The sequence below is a fragment of the Eimeria tenella genome, genomic scaffold (genome assembly GCF_000499545.2).
Source record: "Eimeria tenella Houghton genomic scaffold, Eth_scaff117, whole genome shotgun sequence".
NCBI classification, from domain to species: Eukaryota; Apicomplexa; class Conoidasida; order Eucoccidiorida; family Eimeriidae; genus Eimeria; species Eimeria tenella.
In genome coordinates this window covers 55539-77839 of record NW_013541482.1, presented here as the reverse complement: position 1 = coordinate 77839, position 22301 = coordinate 55539, and the positions used below count along the sequence as shown (strand labels likewise).

The 22301-nt window shown below is 46.9% G+C and overlaps 3 protein-coding genes across 3 annotated transcripts; 1 reads left to right on the top strand and 2 right to left on the bottom strand.

The window, feature by feature from the left end:
* Nucleotides 1-1524: 1524 nt before the first annotated feature.
* Nucleotides 1525-3016, bottom strand: ETH_00025250 (dynein intermediate chain, putative; the record flags this gene model as incomplete). Its single annotated transcript, XM_013373006.1, has 6 exons — nucleotides 1525-1643; nucleotides 1802-1854; nucleotides 1973-2057; nucleotides 2214-2338; nucleotides 2471-2664; nucleotides 2888-3016. 6 exons carry the CDS (start codon nucleotides 3014-3016, stop codon nucleotides 1525-1527), a joined length of 705 nt encoding a protein of 234 aa, XP_013228460.1.
* Nucleotides 3017-8521: 5505 nt separating this feature from the next.
* On the top strand, nucleotides 8522-14607 carry ETH_00025245 (cation channel domain-containing protein, putative; the record flags this gene model as incomplete). Its single annotated transcript, XM_013373005.1, has 3 exons — nucleotides 8522-10100; nucleotides 10265-10768; nucleotides 10994-14607. 3 exons carry the CDS (start codon nucleotides 8522-8524, stop codon nucleotides 14605-14607), a joined length of 5697 nt encoding a protein of 1898 aa, XP_013228459.1.
* Nucleotides 14608-16072: 1465 nt separating this feature from the next.
* On the bottom strand, nucleotides 16073-21795 carry ETH_00025240 (kinesin, putative; the record flags this gene model as incomplete). Its single annotated transcript, XM_013373004.1, has 10 exons — nucleotides 16073-16819; nucleotides 17103-17192; nucleotides 17430-17571; nucleotides 17835-17992; nucleotides 18178-19455; nucleotides 19517-19642; nucleotides 19816-19913; nucleotides 20232-20370; nucleotides 20447-20733; nucleotides 21174-21795. 10 exons carry the CDS (start codon nucleotides 21793-21795, stop codon nucleotides 16073-16075), a joined length of 3687 nt encoding a protein of 1228 aa, XP_013228458.1.
* Between the last annotated feature and the right edge of the window lie 506 nt (nucleotides 21796-22301).

The window sequence follows — 22301 nt, the reverse complement described above, 5'->3', positions numbered from 1 at the left end:
TCTTCAGAAGAGTCCAGCGCATGATGCAGCCATCAGCCGAAACCGAGAAGAAAGACAGTTGACTAGTGGAAGCATCAGCCTCCCAGCGCACTGAAAAGAGGGCGTCAACAATACCAGCGGCGCCACAATGAATATTTCGTACTAACTGTAACTTGTATGCCTTTCTTTTTTGCTTTCCTCCAAGATATACTGGCATAGACCGCATATTTCATTAATACTGCTGTGAAGCAGAAACGGGGACGTACCATCCCAGACAGGATCCGTGTGCTTTCCTGTTTTGACTGTGGAGTAGTGCCATGGCCGCTTGCTGGGCGACATTGCGTCGAGAACTGCCACGTTACCATCATAAAGGCCCACGCACAACAATGACGGTTGGAGGGGATGCCAGTCGAGACTGCACACTTTCTGCACAATGCCACACTGGCAGTACAGCTTATCTGGCAAACGGCTTGAGGCCCTTATACGGAAATCCTTAAGGGGTTGGAAACACATTTCTAAATTTTTTGAGGGCAAGTTCTTCCTCTGGCTCCGTATTATTAACTTAAATGCTTCAAATGCGTGTTGGAGGAAAACTGGCCTTACAGAGTCAAGTTTCCAGGAGTATTCAGGATGGGGTGTATTCTTGAGTGAGAAGCAGCAAACGTAGCCGCAGCCCTGTTTAACATATTCGTAGTTTCCTACATAACCAGAGCAACAAACTTCGTGCCTTCAGAAAGGAGCCTGTGTGTGATATTTATAACTTGCAGACTCATTCTGGTGGGTAGAAGCTTGCTAGAAACGTCCAACAGCAGCCAAAAATGCAGACATGGCGGAATACGCAGGGGATGAAAAACTTAAACGTCCAAGGCTTCAATCTATGGCTGAACACCACAATGCTTAGCATGCATCAAAGGACAAACCGAAGCCAACTGCTAGAAGGTCGTGATAGTGTGGATTCCACCGAAGGACCATAGCATCTTTTCCCCTAGCTCGCGGAAAGCGGAGCTCCCAAATCGGAGTCACGAGCAAGGGTGAGTCGACCGGCTCTTCATCGGTGGACTGAAAAATCCGATAGGCCTCCTGCTGAGAGTTAAAGCTTACAACACGTTCCAAAACCTGCGCACGCATGACGCATTATGTCAAAGTGTAATCGACTCTGCGGTCAAGCCCTATCATGAAGCACAATATTTTTGATGAACCCTTGCAGCAGGCTGGCGAAAAATGCTTTGCAGTTAGTAGTTAAGCTGCGGCTCCGAAGGGCCACAATCACGAATAAAAGTCGCTGAACACCAATGCACTTCACATTTCCTCATCATGAAAGGCAACAAAATTCGAAGAGAGGTGCGAATCACAAGCTACGAGTCACCTTAAGAGACCACCTGAACTTGTCTGAGCTCATTAGAGTCCTGACAGAATCTTGCGGGAGCGGCTTTAGAGGCTGTCGTTCTCCTGGCTAACAGGACGTGGCAGGTACACAATCAATGAGAAACAAAATAATTGTAGGCGGTAAGTCACCATAAATACGGAACTGAATACGGCTCCTCGCTATCTTTTCACAGGCAGGTAGGAATAGTGATTTTTTGTGAGCACCTTTGCCTCGCTATCCTTTCTGTTTTGTGCCTCAGCTTCTTTCATGTAGGCGTCGTAAATGATCCAGCGATTTGCTGAATACCTCACAAAATGTGTGTGACAGCAAGTCCCGCATCAACTCGTACCACGTCTATTACCATAGCTGAAGTGTACGTACGCCAACGGACGAATGTTGCAACAAAAAAGCACCGCTCGAGGTGGCCCTGACAAAGCTTTAGCAGATGGCCCATACCAGTTCCACAGCATAGCCGTTTGGGCGGTGGCAGCGTTGAGCAGCTCTGCTCCCTGTTGACGCAAACCGACATTCTAATCTAACAAGTGTCTCCTCACCTCAGCATGCAGAAAAAACTAGGTGCAGAGGCCTGTGTGCGTAGATATCAAACAATTGTTATGCAGCTCTTACACTGTGGCGCAACTCTTGATTTGCGTGGCCCTATCCACATTGTTGAATTGATTACGCATCACACGCCCTTCCTCGTCTTGTGTAGCTGGATGGAACCCCAGCAAGCATCGCACAGCTTAGCAACGTGGTGTGAACGAAAGTCGGGACGGCGAAAACAAGTGCGCACAAGCGAGAAGTGAAGTCTGCACAACGTGGATTCCAATGCAAATAACTAACAAGCTGGAATAGCGACTATTCATACCTCCGTCATCTTCAATTGCTACTTCAACAGCCTCTAACTCTTTTCGACGCTCTCTGGCTTGCTCTCGAAGTCGCAGAAGTTCCTCTTGCTCTGCAGCCTCTGGGCTGTCTTTGAGAAGCAGCGCACTACAAAGCAAATAGATGAAGCACACAACACTTTTGAGGAGATAATATTTTGGGAATACGTCTTCAAAAATTCACAGCAATGCAGCAGATTGCAGAGCCGAGAGCACGCTTAGAAAGAGCAGCTGCAAGTACCTCTCAATAGATAAATGAAAGACAGTTTGTTCAACTGCGCCTTCTTTCTTGAACTGGTTATCTTTAAAAGAAAAACGAGTAATATTCTGTGGCGCGCGAGGATTTTGGGGATACAAGATCTTCGGTGGCATGCGCTGGCGAAGCTCTTCAGGGGTCAACTGCACCTGGTCCTTTTGCTTGAGCCGCTGATTAGCCTAAAGTGCATCTCGAAGTATGCAAAACCTGTTCAGTAGTGCATTTCCATTAACGAGCTTTCCACTTGATAATTAAGGGGAGAGCTTGCATGCCAAAGGGTATCGTGTGGTGCAAAGCCTGCGCACTCTTGCGAGCAGCAAATGCCCTAATTTATCTGGGTATGACGCCCTGGATCAAGTACTCTGGGCATATCCGCACGCTGAAGTAATGACTGTGCCTCACGTGTGCTTCATCTCCGTCTTGGGCTTCTTCCCCCCTTATGTAAAGGGCTAATGATGAGCGTCTATGGCCCGTACCACGCTTTGAAGGCGTCACAGCTTTTTCTGATGGGGTTTGCTTTGGCTTGTTCATTGTGGTAGCCGACTACGCTTTCACAGGCGAGGGCACACTGCAAGGCCGAGCAGCCAAGCAAAACCTTGGCTCCAAGACACTCCAAAAAGTTCAAAAAAATTAGAATTATTGTAAAAAGCCACGGCAGAAGCCCCGTGTAGCCTTCGTCATGGAGACAGAGGCTCAGCAAGTGTCGACGAGAGCAGCAGTGTAGCGCAGAATCATGAGACAAAATATCTTTACCAGACCAACAGGGGACCTTGAAAAACAAAATTATTGTTTTTCAGCCCTTGGAAGGGCAGAGGGGTGGGATTTCTGGACCTTACTGTATACGGACCATTCAACGTTAACTGCAGTGCCACAGAAGCAGTGGGGGTCACCTGTTAGAGCTTGTTGCCTACTGAAGCCAAACTCGCGGTCGAATCGAACTTGAGCCAAGATTTACAATGGCACCGAACTCATGCAAAAGATATTCACATAAATCTTGCTCTTTTTGAGCCTGTTGATCGAATGTGACCATGCACCATCAGTGGCTGGGAACCCCTAGACAAGAGTGGACACTAGCTGCCACTTAGTGGTTCCAGCGAGCGAGCTGGTGAGCCAGTCACAAAAACCTATCACCAGAAAAATTTTGCAAACACTATTTGAGAGGCAGATTTGAGCCAGAAATGAGGAAGCAGCGCAAGATCCCACTCCTGCAAGATGCAAGCACACTCCAACAAGTGTACAGGCACGCGGCCAATGTCGCTAAGATGGGGACAAGGAATACAAATATTCCCCCATATGTCTGCTCGAAGTAAGCCAGAAAGTTCCAGTGGTCTACACTTCAGTCCGCAAGTGAATGTCCAGCTTTCAAGAGCACTGCCGCTCTAACGGCTCATTCAGGCAAGACTGCACCGCAATATAACGACGTACGTCACCATACAAGCATCTACGCCCACATGAGGGATACAATGTGGGACGAGTCACTTGATTTAGGGCCAATCTAAGCAGTGTACTGCGCATGTTCAACCACAGGATTTGTTCTTTTATCTAACTATGCCTACGCACTTTTTTCCAATTTATTTAGGGTTTGGTATGCAAAGATTCAGCCTTCACAGTCAAGGGTTTAGGAATTCGGGTTTACCGCTTAGGGTTTAGGGTTTAGAGTTTTGTTATTTTCTCCAGCCTTGTCTGCACACGCTTTTGTCTAGTTTATAATTAATGGCATTTTCCTACTCTTATGGGAGAACCCATAGCCAGTGCAGGCAAGTCCATCTGATAGGCAGCATGCCCTGTATAGTCATACCCGGTTTGGTGTATCCACAAGGCATAGAATTCACCGTGTCGGCCGCCCACAATGTCTGTAAGAACAACTCTGTATGTGTTGCATGAGCTCGTGCTACTTGTCAGGTGCCGTCTTCTTATGCGACACACAGACACAACCTGATCAGCTTCCCGATATGCAGTTGAATAATGCATGTAATTGGAAGGTGGCACTCTTATTGGGTTGCCACGTTATCAAAACATTTGAGTCAGTATAAACGCATTCACCAAGGCTATACGCCATACAAACAGTATGCACGCCCCGGGCATCCGAGGTCTCGTCATCCAGTTAGTGTACGCATCTGTATGACGCTCCCTAATCTTTTGGAGGCATGAATCTCGATTTTGTCGCATTGTCTGTCTGTCCATTTCCCTCATGTAATCATTTGGGATGAGTACACCAAGTATCTGAAAGAGAGCTGCGACCAGTCAACTACTTTCTGCAAAATGCCCGCATGAATGCGGCACTATCATTTCACTTCTTTTATATTTCAAAGCCGTGTATCAAACTTTTCATATCAAGTTTTCTACTGAAGGCGCTGGTCACAGCTTCAGCATTTAGTCGTGCGCAGAGCACGACTTTTTCTACAGCACTCGTTCACATCGGCGTACCAGCAGTGAACATTGGCAGGGCCACGCTAGGAACCATTTTGTATCGGTTTTTGCTTTTCATGCTTTTCAACCACCGACAAGCTGAGTTTACGTCGAGCATAGACTTTGGTCTCGTTCTGGCCTGCAGTGGACCTTTGCTTCTTGCCCGGTAGTTTGTGAGCAGAGAGCAGTTTTCACAGCTATTTTTGCTACATAGCTTTATTCGCAAGTGGGTTTAGTTTGCTGCTCATTCAATGTGTTCCCTTTGCAAATTTTTAGCCTTCAATGCCAGAGCATAAGAGGATACGCCTCCTCGTGACCTCATGAGAATGCTTTAGGGGAAACTGATCTGCGAGGAAATGCACCAAGAAAGCTTTTGAAGCCAGTGTCAGCTACAAATTCAAACTGCGGTCCATACACCGAACAGTCTGCACCCACTGCACTGTTTTGCATGCAGCTTTCCTGTTGCGAGGGAATGTTGAATTGCTCCCTCAACAGAGGAATGCCGCACCCAGGCGTGCCAGAAACATACGAAACAGCAGCTCCTGAGAAATTTTCCGTGTCGGGAATGAAGTGCTCAGATGCGAATCCCTGCAGCACCAGTAATGCACTGTGAAAGTAACTTTCTATATGTCTTTTTGGACCCCTGTCAAGGCTTTGTCATGGGGTCTGCTGCGAAGTTCAAAGTGAAGTCATAAAGTCCATTCGTACACTGCTCTGGCTTCACCCAGCAAGTGCTTGAAAGCCTGAAATCTACATTTAAACCATGGGGCTTCCTCTTTCTTCTGCTTCGATCTTTCGTTTACAGTAAAACTGCCATTTTTTGTCCTTTGTACGCTTACGTTAGACGATGATTTCATATTTCATTTATGAAGAAGTAGGACTCAAATCCGGAACCTAATATCACTGATCTGGAGTTGTTAAAAACTAAAATAAATTTGTTTACCGCGTCCTTGAATTTCAAGCTTTTGCAGCTGTATTATGGCATTGTTTCCCCAACGCCAAAGCTGCCTTCTGAATTTCTGCTATCACCTCAGTTAAACGATTGTTAATTTCGCCCCTCGCCGTAGCTCTCCCTTTCTTTTATTCACAGACACAAATTTATAAATTACCTTTTCCTGTCGCTTATCTCTGCAGCTGGAGACAATCTTCTATGTAGAGCAGCCACTGTGTTTCGCTTCGTTTGGCTCCCAAAGGCAGCCTCCGACATATGAAATTTCGTTGTCGGTCACATCAACTTACAAAGTAGCTTTAGAATAGCATAAATCCGTTGGAGTAGAAGTCTCTTTAATCCGGCAGGTTCAGCGTGGTCTATAGCCACCTTCGCTATAGCCATACTTGCAAGAATGCATCGGCTTGGAGGGCCCCAGTATTGATGCCTAGAAAAACGTCTTGCTCTTGGCTCCTTTTCTTTTGTTACGATGAACTGGCCAAGTACACGAGGTACAGGTTTGCTGCATTTCGTATGTAACAAAAATAGGAGGAACGAAATGACTACCGAAGGGATTATTCGTGATCGGGAGGAAATGCTACTAAAGTGTGACGGTCCGAATGTGAATATCGGTAGTCATTACTACAACAATTTCCAACCTAATTATAATTTTTAACCCATCTCCTAACACGAAAAAAGTAGGGCGCACTAAGAGTGACAAGCTGAAGCCTAGAAACTCTCATGTACGGGGGGACGAGCAAGGGGACAGTTGAGGGTAGCAAGGGGCTTGGGGCTCATGGCCATATCAGAATGCCAGAGCCTTTGCCAAAACGTATTCTGTGCAGCCCTGGAAGAGCCCTTAAAATACTTCTCTATTTGCTAACAGGAACACAACATGGGCTTCGTCAGTAAGCTGGGCTTGCACTGCACTCGCCGTTCTTGTCTCGGCACACCCCGAACTCACTTCTGTTCTCACGCGTGAGCAGCCCGTAGCAGCCGTTAACAACATCAATGAGGCAGCCTTAAGTTAAGAAAAATGCTTTTCCTGTACAGTGGAATTATCTAAGATGAAGCCTGCCATCTTTTAGTTTTGAACCATGCGGGCAGCCCCGTTGTAGGCCGGGTTGTCTCGGTATCCGAGTTGAACTACTACAGAATTCTTAGAGCTGTTGGGGCTCGCAAGTATTAAAATCTGAAGTTTAAATGGACCCTGGTCAGAAGGGCTTTTAAATGTGAGGGTTACAGCGGCGGAAGATCCCTTCAGTGAGCCGCCAAGAAAGAGGTTCGTACTTGACAGTGTTAGAAGCAGTTCAGTAGCGAGCAAAAAGTCTCCAGTTCCAGTTAATTTCCAGAAAACAGTAGAACAATATTTCGGAATCCATTTCTCAATGGCTGTCATGGCTCGCGATCAACACTCTCACCTGCTGTGAAAGTCCTAAGGGTCACCTGAGGGACTCTTGATAGGGAAACGGGCCGGCAAACAGCAGCCCAAACGCGGCGTTTAAAGAATTCTTAACTTATTTTCTTGCGGAGCAAATACATTAAGACTAACGATGACCTCGGTAAGACGTAGCGGTAGCCCCTGGTGGCAAGCTTTTCGCTGACCAGTGGACGAGACCACAGCAGGCACCGCGCAAAATGAGTAGAGGATAACGGGCCACGAGCATTTTCGCATAACGGAAAATTTTGATATCCTACAAGACAGCTGTGTTACTCCCCCGCGGCGGGCAAGCTGCATTATGGAGTCCAGCAGCAGGCGATCTCTCCAAGCTGGGGAAAGAAATCCAGCAGCCAACATGGATATTTCACATGAAGCCAGTAGCGTAACTCAGGGAACGGAGCGTACCGAAGCGCGTCTCAGCAGCTGCCGTAGCCGCGCACTCAGTTCTCTGCTCTCCACCAGTACAACAGTGGCCCTAGCTAATCTCGAGTTGGCGACGGCTAGAGGTTCATTTGCTCTATTCTGTTACAAAGTGCGGAATGCGCGCCTCTCAAGGGTTTTGCTTGCTTTTACTGTCTTATTTGATTGCCTTGGAAATGCTTTTGACGCAACGAACGCTGCATCTCCGGCCCTTGTCTTGACAAGTCATATCCTGTTGTTTCTTGGTTTTATTTGCACCGTGGTCACAGGAGCATGCTCGCGGGGCCTGTGGTCAAGCAGGCGTGCTTACTGCCGAACATGGTCAGGATGGCTTGATTCACTTGTTTTGATAGACGTTACGGCAGATCTAATATACCGGATAGGAGTGTTCTCGGGTTGGTGGATATACACACCAGCTTCTCTCGTAGTACTGCCTGTTCTGAGAAATTTGCGTGCTTGGTCTCTCTTGAGGATTTGTCGAACGTTTCGCTCGGCAATCAGGCAGTTGGGCAGCAGCGCAAACGATTTAGCAGCAGTATGCATCTTCGTACTGACGTTCTCAGTATTAGTACTCATTGTGCTACTGCACTTCTATGGCTTTACCTGCTGGTATCGCTGCTACCCAGAGCTATCCTTACCACCGGAAGTACAAGCAAGCGATTCATGCTCTGCTGACAGTTTCTACTGGGATCTCGATGAGTCGCAATTTAAATTTTGCTCTACGCGTAAGTCTCCTTGCAAGGAAGGCACACAATGCCGTAATATCTTCCTTCACTCTGTCACTTCTTCTTGCAGCCCTGAAGAGCGCAGACGCCTTCAAGAGAGGGCTTGGGATGAGATGCAGGCAAATGAAGAAGTGGGCTTCGGAGTTATTGGTGTTCAAACTCTAGGCGCCGCGGCAGTTACCTTGCTTCAGGGATTCACTTTAGAAGGATGGGCTTTCACAATGCAAACTCAAGCTAATGGGGATTCGCGGAGCGACGGCCTGGTAATTTACACTGCTTTTCCAGTAATGGTGATCATTGGCGGCATGCTTCTAATGAACTTGGCCATAGCAGTGCTTTGGGAAGCTTTTGACAGACACCATTCTGAGGCACCCACACGCCCCGCTATTCTCAAAGAGTCTGAATGGAGAGTCTACCAGCTGTTAGGAACAGACTGGATTAAGTATCTGATGGTAGAGCTCGACCAGAAAAAGAACTGCATAAGTGAACATATACCGCCATCATCGTTGGAGATCGAAGATACAACGGCGCAAACTGACGTCGGCTTCTTGGCGAAAATAAAGCGAATGTGTAGTGGCCACTGGAGGACTCTATGCCGGCGGGTCATCAGGGAGCTTGAAATAAGGTTTCCAGAAATACAAAATCGCCTTCGCTTTCTTTTCATGGAACTTAAGGGCTATGCCTTCCGTTTGGCCACCAACAAGTTCTTTTCTGTAGCAATGCTAGTTCTAGTTGTCCTTGATATAATTTGCATGTTCGCTCACACTGACAATGCTACCAGTGTGGTGCTTAGCGTATTGGACCTCCTTTCAAGTTCAGCATTTGTGCTTGAAGCAATAGTGTTGTTACTAGCTTTCGGAAAACGATGCATGGAGGACGGATTCCTTTGTTTGGACATCTTAGCTGCGATTCTTGCCGTGATAGATGGATTCTTTGCATTATTATTATGCTCGGAGATTGTAGGGTGCAGGTCTTCGATTGTGAAGATCGAAGGAGTGTTAGGGACAGTGGCCGTTGTCTTGTCATTGGTGCGACCTTTGCGAATCTTTAAGCTGCTCAAGTTTTTCTCTTCATTGAGGCTAACGGCTGAGTTACTGCTTACGTTGCACAACACGTTATTACCCTACATCCTCCTGATTATCTATTGTTGCGCTGTGGTGGCACAACTCGGCTTGTTTCTCTTTTTCGATCCGAAGTACGTGTCTACGCATGCAGGGACTGTTTCTCTTAACTTAACGAAGTACTTCAATTTTGAAAATGCCGGCAACTCGCTTCTGCTACTGTTGACTATTTTTACTGGAGAGGCTTGGGACGTTTTCGTCAAAGAAATAGATCAAGTGTACAGCGGAGAATTGGAGAGTCTTACTTTTGACTCCCACAAGCTGTCAGATAAAATTCTGTCTGCGCCATCTCGAGTGACAGCCATCAACACTTTTCTTTTCTTTTCGGTTTTGTTTTTGAACTGCCTGATTTTCAATCTCTACGGTGCCATTATGATTGGCCAATTTACCCAGACACAGAAAGCTCTCAGCGTCAAGTACGCTGCTAGGTTCATCTCTACCTGTCGCATTGCAGGGATTGCGATGCCAGCGGCTGACGCACTCCAAGGAGAAAATGCTCAAGCACTTTACACACAAGCCAACATGGCAACAGTTGCAGAACGAGACGAGTTAATAAAGGCTATTACCACCGGTGGGGTGTTTTCCTTTAATACCGTACATCACGTTCCTCGTTTCTGAGGAGCCCGCTGTAGCACTTCTTTATCCTTAAACTAGTACCGTAGGCTAAGGTTCAGTTGAAATAGTTGAGGTTAGTTTAAGATTACTTAACTGCTTCCTCTTTCCACTCCGTTTCAGGCGCAGACCACGCAAAGTCTGCTAAGGCATTGGATGAATTTGCGCGTAAGACTTCCATTGTCTTGGATATTTGCAAGACAGTTGCGAGGAAAAGCAGTCGCATGGCCTCTAAAGCGAACTCTAACAGTCAGGTTTTGGGGGCAGACAAGGGCGGCAGTCGCAGCAATAGTTGCATTTCAGCCATGTCAAAGCCGCAGAAAAGAGAGCTAATCGGTGAAATAGCGTTTGACAAAGTTATGACCGAACGTGGACTGTCAAAACGACCTGAGGAAGCGGGAGGTATAAATACCGAAGGAACCACGCAAGAATCGAGTTCAACATCAGAAACCAACGGAAGCAAGGCTTCTACCGCATTCCGGAAGGGAGGAGAACCAAGTGGACTGCCATTTCTGGACGATTTCATGCAGATGGAAATAACAAATAAGGCAGCAGTTAAGTTTGCTGCAGACGACCATACTGTATTTCTGGCAATTCCACATGGAGGTTCGAGGGCAGCGTCATCCAGTATGTAAAGTTGAAACTTTTGCGGGAGACTATTTGTTACTTAAAAGAAATAAAGTTCTTCTGCTTGTCCAACGTTTATACTTCAGGAGGCCTAATGTCAATGCTGCCACTGAGTTGTGGACACTGAGCATGGCCCCTGTGTACGTTGTGCCAACGAAAATTTTCTACACAGTTTGAGACCTCGAGAACAAAGGTTGCGTCTTGGCGCTCTTTTGTTTTTTGCAGCGATGCATGATTTGCGCGAGGAGGAGCTGTCGATTGGCGAGCTTTGTACCATGTTCTGGGCTGCGATCAAGGAGGTAATGAAGCAAGGCCGCATTGCACTGCGGGCAGGTGCAGCTGCTGTAATAGAACGGATTACTCCGGTGGATCCAGACAGTCCATTCTTGCATATAGCGTATGCGGGCCACATGGTGAGGGCAGACTGTGAAGTACTCTACCAACAACCGTCTGGCCAAGCACGCCAGCTTGATAACAAGGAATCGAACGGCTCAGAATTTGGAACAATCACCGAAATAAGGGCGAAGCCAGGCTCAAGTGGAGGATTTACGTTTCAAAAACGTTTCGCGGAAGCTCATGCGAAACCCCAAAGTAGCCAGCAGCTTCCCTCTTGCCTTCAGACCGTATATACAGTCTGGCGTGCATTTACGGCACATATTCGCGACGTCTGTGGAATCAGTGGGATTGGCTGGATTCGGCTACTTTTGCACTTCCTATCGCTTGGGGAGCTCATAGCAGATTGCTGCATGAAGAAAGACACAACAGTATGGCGAACATTCGTCTACATCGAACTCGGGGCCCAAGTTGCACTCACGGTTGATATATTCATGAGAATTGTCATTGGGGTCATGGGAAAAAGCTCTCCGTTTTTTTATTCTCGCTTTAATTGCTACGAGTCAGTACTTCAGTTGATGTCCTGGTGTTTTTTAACTGCTTCCCTCCTATTAAGCAGCAGCGGTACAAACGGTGTAATGGTTCGGTGTGTATGGTTTAGATTTGCTCAGTGTGCTCGCGTCCTTCGATGTGTCTGGCTCCTCCGCCTCTTAAAGAACACAGGCATCCACAGGTTGGCGCTAGCAATGCTTTCCGCTGGAAACAAAATTTTTAGTTTGGGCTTCATATTTATCTTGATTGTCACGTTCTTTGCCTTAGGATTTCGGCTTTTGCTGCAACCTGTAGCGGGTGACCCTCCAGCCGTGCCTTTGGCCACCGCTAACCTCACTTCTCTCGGCGAAAGTTTCTTGAGTGTGTTTATCCTAACTACTGCTGAGGACTGGCCCCGCATACTGATTTCATTTCTAGATCTTGGAGAGCGTCACCAATGTCTGACCATTATTCTTTGCGCCCTTGTAGTTTCGCTGCTCAGCATCTTTGTCATGAATTTGTTTGTGGGCATCCTTGTGGATGTTCTAGATCAAGAACAGGAGACACTGGAATACACCGGAGGTGTCAGAAGCGCAACAGTACTTCGTTGGAATGAAATGCAACGAGCTATTTTTAGCTCTGCCTCGATCGAAGGAATTTTAGGCCGGAACGGCGGTTCCGTGAGGAGTAAAGGACTAGGAAGTGGAAGCTTGATGGCTCGGATCATTACGGACAAGAAGGTCGACGTTGCAATAGCGTTAGTTTCCGCAGCATCCTGTGTGACAATGTTAGCAGCAGGAGCATGGGCTGAGGCGGATATCAGGTGGCACTTTCCTGAGTTCCAGCTTTGGATTTTTTGGTTCAATGCTGCCATTGTTATTGGGTACGTCCTAGAGCAGTGTATAAGGCTCGTGGTGCTAGGAAGATCTTTGTTTGAAAAACCAATCTTCATTGTGGACCTGGCCAATGCATTCATCTCTTTAATAGCTTTGATTTGGGGTCTTTCAACTTCGCTGGATACTGCCTTTCCTGCCGAGCCACTTTGGCCCGTTGCTTTCAGGATGATTCGAGTTGCTTATGTTGCATGCAATTATCTTCCAGGAATGCGTGTTCTCTCTATCAGCTTGTTTAATATGTTCGCTTCACTTCGTCGCGCCCTTTTCTTTTTCGGGTTTACCGTCCTCGTGTACACATTAATTGGGACATGTTTATTCCACGACGTTCCATACGACCCAAAACTGCACCTTTCCTTTGAATCCTTTTTGGACACAATCGTGCTTCTTCTTTCGTGTTCCACGGGAGAAAATTGGCATGATATTATGCTCCAAGGGCGTACCTACTACTATGAAACTGATATGGTACTGTTGGCGTGGGTCCTTATGGGCTACGTTATTAGTTTTGTTGCCCTGGTCTTCTTCCTGCTGATGAATGTATTCACAAGCGCTGTCCTGAAGGGCTACGTCGACGCAAAGCGAAACCAGGAACTATGGAAGGTTGCGCAGGAGCACCAAGATCTGCTGAATAAGTGGCGCTTACGCGAAATGAAGCTCAGTTGGCTGCCGATTCATGTAGCGCTACAGGTGTTGAACGAAATACAACCTCCAATAGGTTTCAAGAACCTCTATATTGACTTAGGCTGTCGCCGGATGCACGCAATTCTTGCTCACTTAGCTGCTTATCCGCTTCCTGTGCACAACAACAGTGTGCACATCAGAGATATGGTGCTTAATACAGCATGCCTTGCGTGCGAAGCCCATGCTCAGCGTAGAGAGACCCCTACAGCGTCTGACCCATCTCAGGGGCCGCAGAAGGTAGAGCTGAATCCGAGGCTTGTTTATTCGTGGATGAGTCATTTCAGTGACGCTTCTGCAGTCAAACCGGAGTTTGACATCCTTCAGTACTTGGCGGCGCTGAAGATTCAAGCTTTCTGGCGGACAAACAGGCTACTGCAAAGTAACACTGCGTCCAACCAGCTCATGTATATGAAGCACCTGTTGTTTCTTCTTGAAAAAGCAGGACCCCTTTGTGCTCACAAACAATCCAAAGGTGAAAGCCGGCGCAGTACTCTTCGCCGGAAGCGGCTGAGTAAAAATGGCGGATCCTTCGTCCAAAGGGCTACTGTGTTGACTCGTGTAGGAACATTTGCTCGAGACCACAAGGTCCCTCGAGGGCTCGGAGCAAAGCTGAAAAATGCTCTAAAGAGCGCTTGTTGTGGAAAGCGTTCGGGAAACCAAGACAAAAGACTGACCCAACAGGCAGATTATCTGCATTCGCAGTGTCAGTCGGTGCCTGAAGAGGAACGCCTTACCCAGGAGGAACAGAGGCAACGACAGAGATCGCTATTGCACCGCAGTGAAGCTAGCGAGTGCATAACAGATTTACTGGAAGGGGGTCAAGCAGGGCAAAGTGACAGGCAGTCAGACCTGTATGAGAAGGAGCTGAATGCAGAGCTTCACCAAGACAATACTACTTCCTTGAGAAAACAGAGTACACGGGAGACTTCTTCGGGTGAGGACGATGATGTCGGCGAAGCTGCTACTACTGAGCCAGACGCAGAGATGGCACTTGCCGCAGCTGCTGCAGCCTCCCGGCTCTCTGCTTCGCGGGCTAGCGCTGTGTCGAGGTTTCCGGAAGGCGCGGCGGTAGATTCCCACCTTACCGCCGATCAGGCTGGTCAGGGCCAAGAGCCACCAGCTGTTACAGCTCCGAGACGCTCAAGCATGCGTGCCCCTCAGTCTTGCTTGGTACCGCCGCCTCCACGTAGAAGCCTTTTGATCGCTCCCTTGGCACATCGGTTGCAACGGCAATCTACTGCTGAGGCTTGTCAGCCAGATTCACCGGAGCCACCAAGACGCAGAGGGCAATCCGTGCAGTTCACGGGAGTAGATCGACTTGAGCTCCAGAAATTCTTGGCGCCTGCGATGGCTCAAAATGAGAGTAGCAGCTCCGAGGAGGAGGGAAATAGCCACAGCTAAGACCTCTGTTGGAAACGCGTTAAACTCCAGTGCTGTGCTTTTGTGAGTCGGTGCTTCGCTGGAGAATAAGGTTGGGACTGCAACTTGCAATTCACTTGCTACTTGAAGCCTGCCTCGTTTTCTTCTATTCTCTTTTATAAATGAGTTTTGTTGGTTATCAGCTGCTACTTGGTGCATAGCTGTAAATCACGTAAATTTCGGAAACGTCTCAATTCAATCACGCTTGGACCCATAGTCTAATTATCCTCTTCTAGAATTTTATGAAATGTATTATACATGCACTTTTATGAAATCTATTAGACATCTACAGACTGCTGGAGGCCATTACGTTTTCGCCAAATGTTGCAGCGCGCCCTGGTAGAAACGGGTGGGCATTTCCGGCCTGGTGTCCCTGCAGCAGAACTGGCTCTGCAGCTGTGTGTGAGACTCCACATTATCAGGAAAATTCGAGGAGTTTCAGACACAGAAAGTAGGCACTGAAGAGTCCTCTTGATATACAGCATTGCAGTTTATATCAATGGAAGTATACCGCTGTATTGAGTGAACAACATTTATTCAAAAGCACGCGAATAAGAATCCACATAACATTGTCTCATATCTGATCCCCGCAGTTCCCCTTTCCTTTTATAGCATAGGTATTCAACAATATATATACGGAGCTTTAGAATGCTTCATTGGCAGTCCGATGCTTATGCAATGGCACAATACTAGCTTGCATGTCAAATGTAGCGACGAATAGCTACATATGCATGGCACAAAGTGAATGTGAAGGCGAGATGCTCGCTGCATCTTCTGCAGTTTGAGCCAGTGGAGCAACTCGGGACATTTACTCCAGTTGCTTGTGTTTAATTCCATTGTTTGCGTAAAACGGATGCATCTTCCTCTACCAGCAGCAGTACTTTGAGGTAATGATATGCTAAGCGGATAAATACGAACTGCGCCAAATTCCTCCTTGTAATGCTATTTCTCTAGGGAAAAGCCTTGAAGACAGGAAACAAACAAACTCTTGTGTAGAGACAGCATGCAATCTTGACAACTTCCAGGCAGACCCTAAATCTTCAACTAACACGTCAAGAGACCAATGTAGGAAAGACGCATGACGTGAAGCGCCAAACCTGCATTTATAAGGACTGTAAATGATCCTTAGCGGCTGCGAAGTTCAGCAGAATCCCGCAGTCTCACTCTTCGATAATGGTTTAAAGACAGGATGCAGAAAATGCCGAATGGAAGGACAAGACTTTTTCAAGCCCTGACGGAAACTGGTGTCCTCTCATGGCGTGACGGAGTTCGCTTAGTATTGCATACTTGCGAACTTCAACGCATAGAGCATTTCATTGCCAATATGAACACCGTAGAGCTCACCATAGCAATGGACTGGTAAGCAGCTTCCTATCAACAAAAAAACTCAAATTTGACTCTGAAGTTGTCCCACCACGCATGTTCCAGCATGACATCATTTCCTGCGCTAGCCCGTTTCTTGGGCTCCATCATTGGCTGTCATTTCTTCTGCCTGTACTGTCGGTGGATGCTGCTCTGGAGAATCCGCTGCTTCAGGTGATTTCTCTTCAGTTGATTCCATTGGATCGGTGGGTGCTGTTGGTATGAGCTCTGCTACACTTCCTCCGGCATCCCCAGGACTCCTCGCATCAACTGTGTCGTGTCTTGCTGTCTTGGCCTCATTTGCAGCTGAATCTTGGCCTTCTGCGGTTTCTCCTGAAGTCTTTTGTCCTTCTATATTTTGCAGATCAGTTCCACCATCAGTCGGGCTAGAAGCTCCGTGTTGGCTGATTTCCCCAAGAGGCATATCTGGGGCCTTTTGGTAGGCATCATTGCTTTGCTGAGCTTCAAAAGAAACTGAAGGCACACTATCCGTGGCAGTATTTCCTTTTTCTTCCTCTTTCTGGTCCGTGGTCTTCCTTTCTTTCCTTTTCTCCCCTTCATCTCTTGCAGGCCCTTCCGCACTTATGCTTTTTGGGTCGATTCCGGCCTTTTGTAGTAATTCTTGAAGCGAATTGCCCTGCATTTTAAGTGCTGCTTCGATTTTTTGCAGCAGAACTTTCTTTTCCTTCAGTTCCTCTTCGAGCTTCTGCACCCCTAATCCTTTTTCACCCTTGCCTTTCCCTGTCTTGTCCACAAACTTCCCACTGACTTCAAATACCAGGACGCCAGAAAGCCACTCAACGACAACCTCATTAGCATCAAGAGTAAACTCCTGAACAACAAGCAAATGGCCAGTGGTATTTGTCGAAAGGGTAAAGCGTGCTTATGTCCTTTTGTTTTGTGCATCACATGGACAACTGCAGTGGTCAAGCTGGAGCATATATACAGCTTTGCCCTCCCAAAAGGCACTACTCATATCAAATTATTTTAATTGTACTGCGTGCAGTGGGATCGCTGTTTAAAGTCTGGTACACCCTGTTTGAGTCTTATTAGCCGTGTATATTGTCTCTCCTCAAATGAACACTGATGAGAATTCTCAAAGAAAGCCTGCTCACCCTGGAGCTATTGAAAACGACATCGCGACTAGACTCTTCAAGGGAAATTGCAGAGACTTCTGTCATTCCATCGAGCCAACGGTACAACACCTGTGTTTCATACGTACGAGAATGCAACGTATAAAGCAGCCACGCGTTATGGGATCAAAAGTGCTCAGTTACCATGAGCACCTGGAATCCAAAACAGGTTGTGACCATTGGCTTAATGCCAGCTTGTCGCCACCAAAGCAGCAGTCTGCGAGCGCCACCGCTACCACAATTTCATCCAAACAACCCGATGACAGTGTACAGTATCTGCAGTACTGATACATTAAGTAGCTTTCTCACTTGTGGATGCCTGCAGGACCTTTCGGGCAAATTGTTTGCAGAGTGCACAGTGATTGTAATCGTCAGCACTCGCCCTCTAACGTCTTCAACTGAATCGAAGTCATCAATATCTTCTAGGCGCCTAGCTACCAATTCGTCCTCCCTAGGCGCAAATAATAAGCCTTGCTCATTCCATGAATGTGAAACGGTTGCATTCCATGATAGATCACACTGGCACTGCGTGATCTGGGAGAACAAAACTCGTTATTCAAGCATGAATCTGCCGCTTCCCGTGATAGAAAACACTGGCACTGCATGAACTGGGAGATAGCAATCAACAAAACTCGTTATTTAAGCATGCCATCAGATAATGTCAGTTATCAGCATAATAAAGTATGCCATATATTTTAATACTGCAATGCTTACCCTTCGATGTCAGCTCTTGGTGGTCCGACTTGAATATCAATCGATACCACAAGAGTTCCCTGCTTCTGTCCCTTAGAATCGAAAATAGGGAACGGCTCTTGTTCTATTGGCAGCAGGCTTCTGATTGTCTCAAGATACACGTACGCTTGTCCCACAACCTACGAAATAATAGCCCAAGTAACCCGATTGCATGATGCTCAGACTTTCAGCGGAAAGGGGACATAATAAAATCTAAACAGAATGCGACCTGTTGTTTCGACCGAGTGCTAAACACCAACATGCGGCAAAATGTCTTTATGCTAAAATTTTAATTCTGCAGCGCAGGTGAAGTGCGCTATCGAACCTGGTGCGACTCGGGATCAGGTGCGAAGGGATCTGCCATATTATCAGGTAGAATCAACGGCTGTCCTGGCTCCGGAGACCAATTAGCATAGATTTCTCGCATCTCGAACACCTTTCTTTCAAATAGATCTAATGGCCATAGCTGAGTAATATCTGAATCCATTCTGTCAACTCTAATCATAATTTCTAGCCTTTGCATTACAGTACCACCAAGGGTTGCTCTTGCGCCCCTCCCTACAGCGTCTCCGCGCATTGTGAGTTTCGGAGAAAAGAAAGCCCCAACGCCTAGTTCTTGTGCAATCATATTTGCCTCGTCTACTAGTAATGATGTTCTTGTCATTATTTCATCTAGCTCAATTCGAGCGGCTCTTTCCTCCTCTTTCCTCGCCTCCTCTTCTGCTTTTTCCTTTTTAAGCCTAAGTTCACGTGCGCTTAGTTCGTCCTGCTTGTTTTGCAACTGCCGCTCGATTTCTTGTTTCTCCTCTTGTAGGGCTTTAAGCTTGGTCTGTATCACCTCCTGCGTTTCGCCGCTTGCAAGTAACTCTTGCTCCTTCTGCTCCAGTCTTTTGAGCAGCGCCTGCCTCTCCTGCTCTAGAGCTTTCTTTTCAACTTCTAGCTCTTTGAGTGTTTCCCGGAATTTTTTCTCTCTCTCCACTTCCTCTTCAGTGCGAAGTGTCTGGCCATATGCTTCCATCTGATCCTTCTTCACTTCTTTCATTGCTTCTTCCCACGATGGCATGGTCTTATCCATATCCAGGGGGTCAACATATACATAGAGGTTGTTGTGCCCAAATAATATCCTATCCTTGTGTTGCAGTTGTCGTTGCTCTCCTTCCTGCAGTTCAGTCCCATTTACCATTGTCTTCCCTGTGGCCATCAGGACGACGTTGTAAACTATGTCTTCTGGATCCTCTGCGTCGTTCTGTATTTTTTTACAAGTCACTGTAGCGTGCCCTGCTACCACGCCCAAGCCACCGATACGGAAGGTCGGCGCTTCCTCTCCATCGGCTTTGCCAAATGTACTCGTGCCTTCCTTAATGACGCAAATTATTTTCCCAGTTAGGAATGGATCTTCGTTGAGATTTTGTAGTGTAGGGAGTGTCAGCTCAGCCTGCTCCTCCGGCTTCCTAGTAGCTGCTGCCCTTTTTTTCTCCTCCTCCACTTTTTGCTGCCACGACATCTGAATAATAAGAGACCTGGAGAGCCATGATCTGTATTTCACTGAAGTGAGTATGTTCTGCTTCCGCAGTGCGTATCCATAAAATACCACGTCAGAGACCTACGAAAACTTGGAACGCAACTCCCTAATTCAGGGAGGCATTTGTGAAGAAACGACGTACTGTCATCTCTTCCATAGCCCTTTTGTTTGCCTCTATCTCTTCCTCATACTGCTTCCTTATAGCGTCTATCATAGCTGGGTCTGGCTCTGTACCTCCAGTAGGCGCAGGCAAGGCACCGCCCATTGCCTAAAAACGTGAACCGGCAGATGGCGCGCATTGTAAATTGGCCTCATGGTGTCAAAACGCATGCTTGTGTTCTATTGGAAGCGCAATTACCACTGATATACGCTTCTATGATTAGCAGTGTTGGTGAATGATGCTCTTTATCTCGTTATAACGATGGCCAGAAAAAAAATTACCTTCTTGAGTCGCTCATTTTCTTCTCTGAGTTCGCGAATCAACTTTTCTAGCGGATTTTCGTTAACCACGGCCTCATTTTTTATTTGTTTCACTCTATCTGAAAGTAAGCATTGAGCAGTCAATTCTTTTGATGTTTGCACATGCTGCAGAAGGCCATCGTGACCATGAGAAAAGAATCGGTTTCGACTGCCTGTGCTTCAGGATTAAGCAGATTTTGATACGGTATCATGAACACGGCAAATGGCAAGACTTGCACTTACAACTGCATTGCATTTTATTGAGGCGTTTAAAGCCGTTACATAAATTCATAAAAAAGCAGGAAAATATGCCAGCTCAAGGGGAGGAGAACAAGTGTTTTTCTGAGCGCTTGCCACCTATTTCAGTGTGGATGCAGTTGAGTTGCTTGTCTTTTCACCTGCGTAGCGAAGAGTGCTGAGGGTCTCTTCGTAATTGACAGAAGCTGGAGAGAGAGCAGCAATCATGCAAGTTTTACTGTTCCCGCCCAAAGCTGTTTGCAAAATGCGCGTCAGCGCCGAATCCCTGTATGGCACGACCTACAATCACACGCAACACCCCTTTTCTACGAAAATTTGCTTTTTTAAGTCAGAAAATGTCATCTGTGCTTTAGACACAGGCGCAGCTGAGTAGGATGTAGGTGGTGTTTCTTTTGAGTCGTCGCGGCGGCGCGTGATGTTTCGATGATGTGCCATGTATCACCTGCCCTGGCTTCAGCTTCCCTGCAGCCTTATCTGCAAGAGCGGATATGACGTTGCCAAGGGCGCTGAGGCTTTGATTGATGGCGCATCCTTCCTTAAGTCTGTCTCCGGTTGCACCGGTTGATCCAGCTCTTTCGCTACCTGCTAAATCTACGAGGTTTATCTCTGAACACTTCTGTGAAACTGGCTCCCCCGAGTCGGCTGAACATACAAGGTTACCAGCGCAAGCATGATGCATCCACACTGCTCAGCGTACGCCATGATTCACGAGCAGAAAGAAGGCTATTGCTCGCGCTAAATGTTGGACGGGCACTGTTCTTGTGTACCATACGATCTACAGTAACTTGGCGGAAAAATATCTGCAGGACCGTGTGGGCACGAGATGAAGTGGCATTCATCAAAGTAGCACCAACAGTGCGGTTGGCCGTGCCTGCGGGAAGCGCCACACGAGCTCTGAGCCTCCCATGCGCAGGACAGCGCGTTTTTCTTCATACTGTAGGCCTATGGGGAAAAGTGAATTGAATAACTACGTTTTCCTTGGTCAGTAAATGATTAGCACTTGTAATTTGGTACTAAGTCAGTCACTAGCTGACGTAAAAGCCTATAATCATCAAACCGATGGAAGCATCATAAAACAATACCTTCATCTAATTTTGCCTGAATTGCTGCATATGAATCCACTGGACACTTGCTGAGATCTTGTACAAATGTGCCTAGCTGAGGAGTGTGCCTGATTTTCAGTCCTCCCTTGGGTCTTTTGTCCATTGGCTGAAGCAGGTCTTGCACTTGCTCATTATAAATTTCCAGCATGCTTACAAGAACCTCGGCTCTGAGACTGGGGTCTGCTTTCTGCTGTATACGTTGAAATATTTCTTCGCATGCTCGAACGATAATACCCTTATTAGCTCCGTACCCAACCATAGAGTAACTCTTCCCTGATCCAGTTTGACCATAGGCAAATAGGCACGCATTATACCCTTCAAACGAATTGTTGAGTACGTCTTTACCCACATCTTCGTAAACCCTTTGTTGATCTGCGTACTTGGTGGTTACTGGTCTGCAGTAACCAGAGTCGTCCACTTCGAACCCATCGTGTGACCAATATGAATAATCGAAAGCAAAAGTCTTCGTGGCGTTTTTCGCATCATCTTTGTTTTCTATTGTGGTGCTTTTTCCTTCCATAGAAATGCAGAGCACCGCATTCATGTTTTTCTCGCGGTCGTTGAATGGACGAACCCGCACGGCCACCTTAACTGAAGACATTTTCCTTGTGTGGTACTGCCCACGAACAAGAAAACACCGTATTTGGGTGCTATTTCGGTATTAAAAAGCGGCAATGTAGTTTCGTTTTAATATGCATACGTTACTGTCTCCTGTAAAGGCAGAGACAGTAGACGGCGCAGGGGAATGGCCCTGCAAGAACAACTGAACTTCCTGAAGTTAGAAGTTTGCCAGGAGGAGAACATGTGCACCTTTTCGAACAAAAAAGTAGTACTGTTTTGAATGTACAGGATAAGGGTGTTACAGGTTGACTGCTTCGCCGGAAGCCGATGCGCGAGCAGCTACGAAGACACTCAGTCCATTGTTCCAGCCATGTAGGCCTCACGTGCCTTCACGTACATTCCTGGTTGTTAAATATACCTATTCAAATGTCTTTGCTCAATAAAATGAGGCAAGTGTCATTATTTGTGGAAAAAGACACTTCTTCAGGGGTGAGACACCAAATGCACCTAACACACATCTCGCACCAAACAATTCTAGTAGTTTGT